General features: G+C 41.2%; 1 protein-coding gene across 1 annotated transcript; it reads right to left on the reverse strand.

Annotated features, from left to right (window-relative positions):
• Positions 1-6,751, reverse strand: LOC103369429 (tubulin alpha chain). Its single transcript, XM_008298144.1, has 4 exons — positions 6,638-6,751; positions 2,289-2,511; positions 1,838-1,986; positions 1-1,268 (listed from the first exon to the last, which is right to left on the reverse strand). The coding sequence occupies exons 1-4, from the start codon at positions 6,638-6,640 to the stop codon at positions 294-296; spliced, it is 1,350 nt and encodes a 449-aa protein (XP_008296366.1). The 5' UTR covers positions 6,641-6,751; the 3' UTR covers positions 1-293.
• Positions 6,752-12,935: the final 6,184 nt, after the last annotated feature.

The raw sequence follows: 12,935 nt of genomic DNA on the forward strand, positions 1-12,935 counted from the left end.
TGTGTTTCGTTGAAGGATTTATTGAGCAACAATATTTTCTCTTTTGATCCAACAAATTAATAAACATAAAAGCTGTCAAAAACAATAAAATGATGGCACAAGAAAAAAAAATAACTTCACCTCCTTAGTTAGATTCTTACATTTTAAAAAGAAAAATAAAAACAAGCAAATATTTCTGAACTTGAAACCAAAGCACAAAGTGTTGTTTTTTTATCTTTTTCCTTGCATAAATTCCTAACACCCAAGTCTATTTCTGTCCCTGAAAGTAACTGGCGAATGACAGCTAAGCCTGTTTAATATTCCTCTCCTTCTTCATCCTCTTCAAATGAGTCGATCCCAACCTCTTCATAATCTTTCTCCAGGGCAGCCATGTCTTCTCTGGCCTCTGAGAACTCTCCTTCCTCCATTCCCTCCCCAACGTACCAGTGGACAAAGGCTCTCTTGGCGTACATCAGGTCAAACTTGTGGTCCAGACGAGCCCAGGCCTCAGCGATGGCCGTGGTGTTGCTCAACATGCACACAGCCCTCTGCACCTTGGCCAGGTCTCCACCAGGAACCACAGTTGGAGGCTGGTAGTTGATGCCCACCTTGAAGCCTGTGGGACACCAGTCCACAAACTGGATGGTGCGCTTGGTCTTGATGGCAGCAATGGCAAAATTAACATCTTTGGGCACCACATCTCCACGATACAGCAGACAGCAGGCCATGTATTTACCGTGACGTGGATCACACTTCACCATCTGATTGGCTGGTTCAAAGCAAGCGTTGGTGATCTCAGCAACAGACAGCTGCTCATGGTAGGCTTTCTCAGCGGAGATGACCGGGGCATAGGTGGCCAGAGGGAAGTGGATACGAGGGTAGGGCACCAAGTTGGTCTGGAACTCTGTCAGGTCAACATTCAGGGCTCCATCAAAGCGAAGCGAGGCTGTGATGGAAGACACTATCTGGCTGATAAGGCGGTTGAGATTGGTGTAAGATGGGCGTTCAATGTCGAGGTTTCTGCGGCAGATGTCATAGATGGCCTCGTTGTCCACCATGAAGGCACAGTCAGAGTGCTCCAGGGTGGTGTGGGTGGTCAGGATGGAGTTGTAAGGCTCCACTACTGCTGTGGAGACCTGGGGGGCTGGATAGATGGCAAACTCAAGCTTGGACTTCTTTCCGTAATCAACGGAGAGTCTCTCCATCAGCAGGGAGGTGAAACCAGAGCCGGTGCCTCCGCCGAATGAGTGGAAGACCAAGAATCCTTGGAGACCAGTGCATTGATCAGCCTGTAGTACATAGCAACAATTAGGAAGGCTGGCAAAGAAAATTCTACTCAGAAAACCAAATCATTGTCAAGTGTAATTCCTCTCTGCTGCGGTTATTTCAAAAATAACAAAGAACAAACAAAGAACAGCATTGTATAGCCAAAGTGTATTCCTAAAATATTTGCCAAGTTGATGCTAAAGGTTACACATTACAATCCAAGCTATGTAACCAGGAAAACAGCTTAGTGGTCAGTGCACATATAGTACCTTCACATGCATTAAAATCACATGTATGTTCTCATCTGATGCTTTATCCCTTCAAAGCCTACAGCCAACAGCTACTCAGACATTTAAGTCATGTACTTTCCTTTAGAACCCTGTGGAGAGGCAGTGTGATGGGATAGAGTCCATAGAAGCCATACACAGCTGCTGTAGTTGTGAAAAGTCACTTTAAAACACTGCAGAGTGCAGTTTGAATGCAAAGCTGTGTGCAGGTCTGGATGGCACTATGGGTAACTCTCCATCGGCTGAATACGCTTTTGCAAGTGGATATGAACTAAAACACGGTGATTTCCCTTTAAGTGCCTTACCAGTTTGCGGATCCTGTCTAGAACAGAGTCAATGATCTCTTTGCCGATGGTGTAGTGTCCTCGGGCGTAGTTGTTAGCTGCATCCTCCTTTCCTGAGATCAGCTGCTCGGGGTGAAAGAGCTGACGGTACGTTCCTGTTCGCACTTCATCTGGGATATCAAAACAACCACAGTTGAGCATACTAATTCATCCTTTACAGGTGGTTTGATTAATTATTTATATGAATGATGAATATGAATCATTTCTCAAGCTCGCTAAATCTCCTCACTTCATTACATAATGCGTCATCGTGGAGTGATGTGTCGATGACTGGATTTAATTCTCAGTTGTTGCCTGAAAACTGCCTTACAGTTGCAATGCATTTGACTGATCTGAGTCACATAGAAAGATGCAACCACCTTCTGAAATTGCTAATTCTCAATAGTTACAAGTGCAACATTCTGACACTGACCAATGACAGTGGGTTCCAGGTCAACAAAGATTGCTCTGGGGACGTACTTCCCGGCCCCAGTCTCGCTGAAGAAGGTGGTGAAGGAGTCGTCGTGGCCGCCTACAGGCTTACGGCTGGGCATTTGGCCATCCGGCTGGATGCCGTGCTCTAGACAGTAGAGCTCCCAGCAGGTGTTGCCCATCTGGACACCAGCCTGGCCGACGTGGACAGAGATGCATTCACGCTGGAAGAGAAGAAGGAAGAGAGGCACACGGTGAGATAATGGGGAAAAAAGGGTAAGACAGAGAAGCAAAGAAACAAAGTTATACCACAAACATGAGGATAATCACACTTTACACAATACAAACTACAGCTGCCACAATCCAAAGCAGTCATTTAGAATCTCTGCCACTAGGTGGAAGCAAAGAAATGCACGAGAGAAAAAAGGGTTGAAGGTGAAAGCAACAGCAAAACTAATACGCTGCAGCTGTCACTGGATCTCCTCATGTGACTGCCAGGAGCAGTCATGAGTTCCTGAGCCTGGTCATGAGCTGAAATGGAGGCCGAGTTCAGAGAACTACTAAGCATTTGATATGTTTACTATGAAGATGGCTTCAACAAAAAGAGCATTCTCATGGGAGGTACAAAACAGTCCTACAGCACTTAAACTGGACACTGTATATCATGTCCAGTATCATGTATTTGCATTAGCCTCTAGAGTACTGCTTGAGTGTATGAAATATTGTGAGAGTAAGAAGACGGCAAATAATGAAAAGTCAAAACATTTAAGCTGTGCATCTACTTTTAAATTGGGCCCTTCAGACAATCTGTTTAAGTCTGATAATCGATAAAAGCTGACAGGTATCAACATAAATCCAAATCACTTCTGAGTTCATTCATCTTTAATGTACTCATATAAACACTAGACATGCTGGTTTTTGTTTTTATTGACATACCTGATTTGGGTGATATGAAAATAACCTTGAGATGAAGTCAATTTGTCAGAGATTTTACAACAGCAGTTTTATATTTTATAACGGCAGTCAGCCTTTTCAAATGTCTGTTGTCTTGGACTGTTGTAGGAAATCTAACAGGCAGACTGCTCTGTGGCAGGTTTCGAAATGATTTTTGAAGCAATATGATGGTTGCTGGATTAGGTAAAAACAAGGCATTCTTTTCTGTTTAGTGGAACAGCTTTTAAATCATTTAAGAGCTTTATGATATTACATCTGGACATTGTTATCTGTGTCGCCCACTTATCCCTCAAAACAGTAAAAACATCCACACATGTCAGACAGTCAGGGTACCAGAGTCTAAAGTGATGTCTTAAAAATTGCTGCATAAGTTTAGAATGTAATTTATAATCTTGTGTTTGCATTTGAAGAGATGTAACTTCAGTGATTTCTAATCAGTGAATGACCAAAACTAGTGTAATGTTCCTGTTAGTGAGGCTACATCCTCTCTGTTTGGGTCATGGTTTAAAATAAGTGCAGTCAGACCACCCTCCTTTCAGTTCACCCGGCTGCACAGGACGGTGACAACCCGTCACATATGGTACACTGCATTTACACCCTGGCTGCTATTTTTACACATCACCCCCAACTTTCCCCTTCTCAGTGATCAGGTGGGGGGTCAGCTGGGGAAAGTGGTCTGGAGAGTAATTTTTTGTAGTTTGCTAAATCTCACTAATTTAATAAAAAAGAAAACAATATTCAATTCTTTTTGTTGTTTCTAAAGATGCTGTATGGGCAGAGAACATTACATCTCGTTTTCTTTCCTGCCCCTCTGCAGACTTGCCTGGGTTTCCAGGTTAGCAGAGCTCTACGCAGCAGCTATTTTAGGTTCCTCATGCTAACCTGACACCTAGCTGGAAAGGCTGACTGTTCCTGTAAACACTGTCTGTCAGAACCCTGAAGCAGTGGTCATTGCCAGGTGGAATTTTACCACACATCGATGAAAAGTGCCCATCGAGGGCTGACACGTTTTCATCGATGCCTCTGCATGTATGAGCAGTAATCCGGGGCTTGCCTCAAACACAAAGCTCCCTCCAACTGTCAAATTTTCCACGTCAATTAAACCTGTCCGGGTGTGTCTGGCTATGACGGCAACGAGGGCTCGCCTGAAGTGCCGCCACGCTGACTTGAGATTCCAGTTTTGTTAGTGAGTACAAGGCAGAAATAAACAGTCAGGATTCTGGTGGAGACAGTTTGAGTGGAATCAAAGAGATGAAGGCAGCAATCAATTTGTTAAAAGCTTTTTTTCAGGTCAGAAGGCATCGGAGCAGATAATGCTCCACTGTCACAGTACATTTTGGACATAATGCAGCATAAAGTCAAGGTGAGGATAGATTTACTGGAAACCTGTCCACATCCAAGCTGTAATTTGGATGTTTTTGAAGACCATGGTTAACTACTAGAGCAGAAAAAAAAAGCAAAATCTATGTTATTCAGTTTATTTTGTTTTGGTCAGTAGTTCTGTGTCTATACATCCTAGCATAAACAAACATACAGACATCTACAGACCATCCTTACAAGATCCTAAATATGGACTTTTACATGACTTCAAGGATGATTTATAATGATTTCTGAGATCCAAACATTTGTGTGGCATCACAATCTGACAAAAAATCCAACTTTGTAGCCAACTAGTGGATTTATTTTTTATTAACTGTTATTCACCTTCTCAGATGAACTGATTCTCACTGTGACCATCTCTTGATGTTCATTCTGTTGGCACCTACAGCCCAACACTTCCTCTTCTGAACATATATTAAAAATAAAGTGTTTTCATTGTCGCACTTCCGCTCATGCTGGTCTGCACGTTACTATCTGAGAAACATTTTCACGACCCTTATGTGATTCCATTTAGCTCAATGAAGGACCTTTACTCCATAGCGCCTTACATCCAATTATAACATCTGTGAACTCTTAGAGAACACCCAGAAGGCAATGCAGTTTCATAGGACTGCTCAGATTCAGGGTCGCACACTTGATTTGGATAAATAATAGATCGGCCGGGTTTTTCCTGCGGTGATGCCGCCGTCTGATTCAAACGATGTGCCTGCACCTGTTTCTCTCCAGGTCTCTGTTGCTGTTTTTAAACTGCAAAAAAAAAAATGACACTAGCTGACCTAGTTAAAAAGCTGCATGGTGGCTACTGGTGCCACAGCCTGTTCGGTTCAGCTGCACAAAACTAGAAGCACCATTGCACCCAATATGCTGCGTGACATTTGCATATTCAGCTCCCAAAGTATGCTTTTCTTTTGAATTTCGTACTTCTATGACATGTCTGGATCTGTCAATCTGAACTTGGCCTCCAGCACAATGGCACAGTTTGTGAATTAATAAATGTCGCCTGTGATATGTAATTATCTTTTTCTCCTGCAGTCCTGCATATACTTTTATTTTCGGTCAGTGATCAGACTAAATAATCCTTATTGTGCAGCTCTGAGCCATGCATTCAGTCTAACTTGTTAGATTTAAAACTACTACACTGACAAACGGGAAGTACATTTTGCACATGGGGACTGTTTGATCTGCATGGGTGCAGTGGTGTACTCGGTAAACAGTGGTGCCATTTGGTTTTTATAAGCGGCACTGGCAATGCTAACAAGCTGTGTTTATACTACACAGTGCAAACAGAAGACGAAGGTTGCGTGTGCAGGCCGAACTTCCTGACTGGACTAAAAAAAAAGGTTATTATGGGTAGTTTTATGAGTCACAGAGGCTACAAGATTATCTCTGCTTCAGGTGACAGGAATTAATGGAACTGTTACGAGTTAACCATGACTGCTTGAGTTTAGGAGGGAAAACTATTTCCTGCTCTGCAGAATTGTTGCCTCAATCTGAACTGACTTGTTGGCAGAAGTGTTTTGAGACACACCTACATTCCTCACTGACACATATGTTAGTAGTCAGCACACACCTGGCAGCGTCACATACATTATAGGTGCTGTAAAAAGCCATGTGAGCGAATCAAGCAGGTATTTGGCACTATAGACAGAATAGCTGCAAATGTACTGTTTTATCTGTTCTGTTTTTCTCTGTTGGTGTGCTTAAAATACAAAGCAAAAGTCATTGGAACCTGCTCATCCAGGGCAGCAGCCAGCTCAGCTTTACTGCCAGTCAAAAAAAAAAAAGAAGAAGAAGAAGCTATTTCTGACACAAGAGGTCCTGCTGCAGGAGGCCACACAGGGAGCAGCTCAGAACTGCTGCATCACTTGGTAAAGCTGGCACACTTTTCCAAGCACATTTAAATAGGCTACTGACGCACACTGTAAGAAAATAAATAAATAAATAAAAACCGTGGCTGCTAAGGAAGCATTTGTTGGCAGAACTTTCTCTACAGTCAGTCTACAGGATTACACTCACCATTGTAGAGTCTGGGGAGAGTGACCTCTGGGAGAAAAGCTGCTTGCAGTCGTGGTTAGCCGGAGCTGCTCACAGCGGCCGTCTATGTGGTCCGGGTGAGTGAGTAATGCCAGGTGGGCGAGGAGCTGCTGCGCTATATCCAACGCTAACCACTCCCACCTGTCTGCCTGACGTGGACGCGCATGTGGAACGCGCAGGGCCACTTTCGGCATCCAGGATGCTGAGATTGTGTTGCTGCTGCAGCCATAAACTGTGCTGTATGGCCCTTTTTTATCATAAAGGGAAGAGCAGCCTGATTTTGAGGAAGCTAACATGTTTAAAAATAATTTTTAAAAAAACAAAACATTTTACAGATTCAGACAGTGGTGGAACAGTACTTGAGTACAATTTTGAGATACTAACATTACTTTTTATACTTTTAATATGAGGGGACCCCCCGCAAAAAAACAACATCTTTTTTATTTTTTAACTAAAAAAAGAAATAACAACAACACATTGTTAACTATTAAACCAGTGGCTTTAAACTTGTTTGGCTTCTTACATCTTACAAAAACCAATGTGTCCTCAGATATGTATGACTTGTTAACAGCTCCACCAAAAAAGTGTTTTTTTTTTTTTCACCCTAAACTTCTCATGTGGTTTCATTTCAATGAATGTTCAAATGACTTAAAAACTCATCATAAACAAAGATTAAAAAGAAAAACAAAATGAGCCCTAAAACTAAAAACATATTTGTTTATCTCTTATTGGTCATTTCAGCATCCCTTGAATTTTTCTGGTCTTTCTGTATATAAGGAAGCTCAAACTCGCTCCGCCTGCAGCACCTATAACAATAAAATCAGTATTAATAATCTGATGTTTTTATATATAATAATATATCATTCAGAGGGACCCAACAAGTAATTTTATTTCAACATTTTGCTAAATGTTGCTGCTATTATGTGTTTACATTTACTTAAGTTGGATTTTTCATGCTGATTTTTTTAACCTTTTTTTTTTTTTTTTACATTTCTGTATTTTATTTATGTGAAAGATCTGAATATTTCTTTCACTTTAGGCAACTTTTGAATAATTCTAATTTCAGCTTCAAGACAAACACTGATAGATGTTTTGGGAGTCATAGTGCCACTGCTTGCATTTTAAGTCCCAAAAATCAACCAAACTCAGCTTTTTTTTTTAAACACAATACAAGTGATCCATAGCACACAACAAAACAGTGAACGCACAACAAACTGCTGCAGAGGCTTCAGGGTGGATCATAGCTGTGTATACAACACTAAACCTGTTAATGTATAGAACAGATGTGCAACTTTACTGTTTTACCTGTAGGAATTTAAATATTCCATTCATACTATCAATTTTCCCTCTTTTGATTTGCCAATAAATTACTGAATTGATGTTCTTATTGTACAGTTATTTCAAAAACCACATTCTGCCATTTCAACTCAAAATACTAGACGCAATAAAAAGAGAGTGCTGCATATGGTCAGGGTAAAGCTATGCAGTCACTCCCTTGTCTTTGTGTTGGCCGGACATCCTGCAAACCAGTTCATAATAACAGCTTTTCACGCACTGCAATTTCATGCTGGCACTTTAACATTTTGAAAGCTAGAGGTCGTAGTTGCTTCACCGTGAGACGCCCAGCCAGTAAGTGAGACGGTTCATGTGACATGTGAGAGAGTGGAATACATTCTTTCACCACCAGACCGTGTCCCGCAAAAATACCTTAGTCATTACGTCACCTTGCTACCGTGCTCTTCTTTCTGCAAAACTGAACTTTATGTTCCAATCTGTAGATTTATATACCATGTGGTTTGCTCGCTGAATTTGTCGATGTTTTTGCTGAGTTATTACAGCATATTTTCAGCTGGGTCCATAAGAATTTGAACAGTGACATAATTTATGTAATTTTGCTTCTGTGCATGAAAATGGATTTAATATGAATCAGTCTTCTTTCAGCTTTAACTCAAGAGATTTGACAGAAAGAGGCTGAAAAATGTTGGATGAACTGACATAATTCTAAACATCTTTTAATACCTGGAACACAAGAACATCACCAAATGCTAAGCTCCTTCCTTTGAGAGACTTTTCTAGGCCTTTACAGCAGCCACATTTAGTCGCTACTTGTTTATGGTCTTTCTGCCATTGGTTTTGCCTTTAGAGAATGATAAGCTGCTCACTTGGGTTGAGGTCAGGTGACTGACTCAGCTATTTAAGAGCAATTCATTTCTTTGCCTTAAGGGTTGCTTTTGCGGTACGTTTTGGGTCATCATCCATCTGCACTGTGTCGTCCTACGAGTTTTGTAACATCTGAATCTGAGCAGAAACTATCTACAAATTCAGCTCAGAACTTGAGAATCCATCCTTCTTCTTCTTCTATCCATTGTCACATATTCAGCAGACATCCGTGACCCGGTTCCAGTGGCAGCCATACGTGCCCACGTCACAACACTGCCTCCACCATGTTTGACAGGTGAGGAGGTTTTTTTTTTAAAAAAATCATAAGTCCTTCCTTTCTGTCTCAATTCTCCTCCCTCCTCCTATCATTCTGCCACAAGTTCATCTGTTCAGAGAATCTTAATGCAAAACCTGCCAAGCTCTTTTTACATGTCTTCTACCATGTCTAATTTGACCTTTCTGTTCTTGAGTGTTATCATTTCTTTGCACCTTGAGGTGAGTATTCACACTCATGAAGGAGTCTCCTCCTCCGACCTTGTCAAGAGTGATCTTGACCTGGCTTGGTGTTATGATTAAGTTTTTCTTCAAAGAGGAAAGATTTCTGCAAACAGCCTTTTGTTGTCTTCCAGGCCTCTCGGTGTTGCTGAGGTTCCTTCTTTTAAAGAATATGAAAGATTGTTGATTTGGCCTCTACTTAAGTTTCTGCTGTTTCTCTGATAGGTCTGTTTTTTTGTCTTTTCAGTCTGACAATGACCTCCATCACCTAAAGCAACACCTCCATCGACTACATATCAACAGTTCCCACGGACAGCGACTGAATTTAACACTTGAAATCAACTCCAAACCTTTTATCTCCTCAATTGGTCATGAAATAACAATAAAACAGGCCACACCTTGTTATGAAACTGCACTTTATTCAACTGTCTAATTGCTTTTAAGCCTGTGAAAATTGAGGACGAGGTTAAAACGGATGTAATTCCTAAACTGTTATTCTGATATGTACAATTTTGTCAAACCTTTTTAATAAAAGTCTACGTTTCAATCACATCCTGATTAGTGGACAGAGGCACAAGCATGAAAATTGTGTCACTGTCCAACAGTGACCTGACTCTGAATCTGTCATGACCTCGAATGGTGCAAATGATCTCTATCATCTAATTTTTCATTCAACTCTGGTTCTCTCTCTGTTTCTTTCTCTTCTTGCAGCACCAGCATTATTATCACCTATTAGCGGAAAAAACTAAATTGTGTGGCGCTGGGGACTCACAACAATGGAAGTAGGTCAAAGCTTTATGACTCAGGCAACACCTTTGAGGGCAGCACACCTGAAAAAAAATAAAAAGACAACAGTAAGGCGTGTGCTTTCCCAGTGAAATTTCAGCTCATGGAACATAAAGCATGAAGCATTTATTATCATTTATGTGGCATTTAAAAAATGTTATATAACCACACGTGCTACATATGTGTATATTAAACATGGCATAGCACTGCGTACAGTTTATACCATCGTGCTTTGTGAGGTGTTTGTGTTCGAGGGATGTGATATCAACATCAATTACCGTGTTTGTTCCCAATGAGTCTCACAGCCTCGGGAGAGAAACTGACCTCAAACTGAATAGCGGCGCAGTCGATGCTGTGGTATCACTCTGAGCCTCCGGGCTGTCACAGCTCTATTCACGACCAGCAGACTCGAAATCATCCGCGCAGAGAGCTTGTTCCAATGCTGAGAAATATAAATAACAAAGTGGAATTTCAGTTGCCGTTTTGTGAGTGAAGTGGCCACACAGATTGCTTCAGTGTTGAATCACAAAGCTCAAGAGCTTATTGAACAACATACAGTCCTACATGGTTTGAACTCAGGTATTGCTGTGCATATCCGCTGGTCTTGAAAGTGGTTTGACTCGTTTTAAATATCAGAATGTTCTGCCTTTAAGCCATGGCATGCAGCAGCAGTTAAGATTATTCACTGAAAGAAGCAGATACTAACAGGCTACCCAACAGAAGATCATAATAAAAAGAACTGGGAACTATAGAGCATATTGGATAGACACGGCATTCAGAGTTTCAAAATCTGAAGGACATGCAAGTGCTCTGTGGTTAAGTGTAGCAGTTGTTACTGTTTGAACCATGTAGTCAGCTGACACCTTATGAGGGGATTCACAGTTTCTCGCTTGCAAGACACCGATGAACAAAGAAGGAGCAAGTCTCATACACGCTATATATTGTATAATGTTAAATTTATAACACAAATTTTATTGTCTATTCTCATATTTTTCAATATCCACATAAATGTAGTACAATACCTGTCAGCATTCTCAACTAGCAGTAATAATCTGCTTGGAAATGACAAATCAATATCAAATATTTGCTTGGATGCATCCTTCAAATGATAATGATAGATAGATAGATAGATAGATAGATAGATAGATAGATAGATAGATAGATAGATAGATAGATAGATAGATAGATAGATAGATAGATAGATCACATCACGCTTCAATTCAACTCTCATTCTTTCTTTATCACTTATACTGATCATGAATATTGAACCTAATAAACAACCTCAGAGCAACAGGTGTTCATTTTTGTGTTTTTTTTTAATATCCTGTCATGAGTTACAACATAAAGTCAAGCATCCACAAATTGCCAAGCGAAACTACATTATTCCCACATCTGGTGTTGTGCTTTATGAAATCTGAGTTGCTTACACACCGGTACAAAACACTCACAAACTCACACAATGAACAGGGTGGTGACCTCTTTTTGCATTGTGCGTATGTCTGTCAAGCGGATGATCTTATCCCGGTCTCATCGTTAGCTTCTCTGATTACAGCTCTGATCAAATCTCTGTACACCTTAAGCCGTGGGTGTATAAAAGCAGAGCATCACGGCTGTCGCTGGCGCTACATCTTCTTACCGATACCTTGACATTGGAGAAGAGAGATTAATCATGGTAAGATACCGTTTGCTAGTGTGAGACTTACTCTGAGTGCATGTTGCTGTGTTTAGTTTGTGGCACATTCTGTAGGGTTTTGATTAAACTGTGAGATATTTTATATTAAAAATGAATCTATTTTGTTGTTTGCATCACTCCATGAAGGACAGAGTGAGGTACAGTATCTAACTTGATGTGAGTAGTTAAATAATGTGTGGCAGAAATGTGGAAAGTGAACAGATGCTTCTGGTAACTGAGTAGTGCTACTCACTCTCTGCAGCGTGAGTGTATCTCCATTCATGTGGGCCAAGCTGGGGCTCAGATCGGTAATGCATGCTGGGAGCTGTACTGCCTGGAACATGGGATCCAGCCAGATGGACAGATGCCCTCTGACAAGACTACTGGAGGAGGAGACGACTCCTTCAACACCTTCTTCAGCGAGACTGGAGCGGGAAAGCATGTTCCCAGAGCCATCTTTGTCGACCTGGAACCCACTGTCATCGGTCAGTACCAGTTATAAAGCTGATTATCTCACATAGATTAAACGTTTTCATGTGTTTATGTAGTTTAATTATTATCAAGGCTACAGTTTTAATGAGATAGGGGGATGAGGATTTTTGCATTTGGGAAATGGGGATTAGGAGATGAAAACAGATTCCTTGTGCTTTTGTAGAAACATTTCAACACAGAGCTGTTAGAGTAATTGAACATTCAGATTGCTCATTCAGTGACTCACTATTATTGTTTTGTTGTCCAGATGAAGTGCGCACAGGAACCTACCGTCAGCTGTTCCACCCTGAGCAGCTGATTACAGGAAAGGAGGATGCTGCCAACAACTATGCCAGAGGACACTACACCATCGGCAAGGAGATCATAGATCTTGTTCTGGACAGGACACGTAAACTGGTGAGACTGTTTGAGAATGCTGAGGGTACATGTTTGTAGTATTTTCAACTGTTTTTGCTTAAATAAATTATTAATTGACGTTAACATTTGTGAACTATTAAATTTCCAGGCAGATCAATGCACTGGCCTGCAGGGATTCCTCATCTTCCACTCATTCGGCGGAGGCACCGGCTCTGGTTTCACCTCCCTGCTGATGGAGAGACTCTCTGTTGATTACGGGAAAAAGTCCAAGCTTGAGTTTGCCATCTATCCAGCCCCCCAGGTCTCCACAGCAGTAGT

This window comes from Stegastes partitus, unplaced genomic scaffold (assembly GCF_000690725.1).
Source record: "Stegastes partitus isolate 25-593 unplaced genomic scaffold, Stegastes_partitus-1.0.2 Scaffold1287, whole genome shotgun sequence".
NCBI lineage: Eukaryota > Metazoa > Chordata > Actinopteri > Pomacentridae > Stegastes > Stegastes partitus.

Bases quoted from the DNA above. Each gene is read 5' to 3' on its own strand.
- LOC103369429 (XM_008298144.1), bottom strand. The intron at 1,987-2,288 runs GTCAGTGTCAGA...TTGATATCCCAG, and splicing joins CCTGGAACCCACTGTCATTG to ATGAAGTGCGAACAGGAACG. The intron at 1,269-1,837 runs GTAAGGCACTTA...TATGTACTACAG, and splicing joins TAGACAGGATCCGCAAACTG to GCTGATCAATGCACTGGTCT.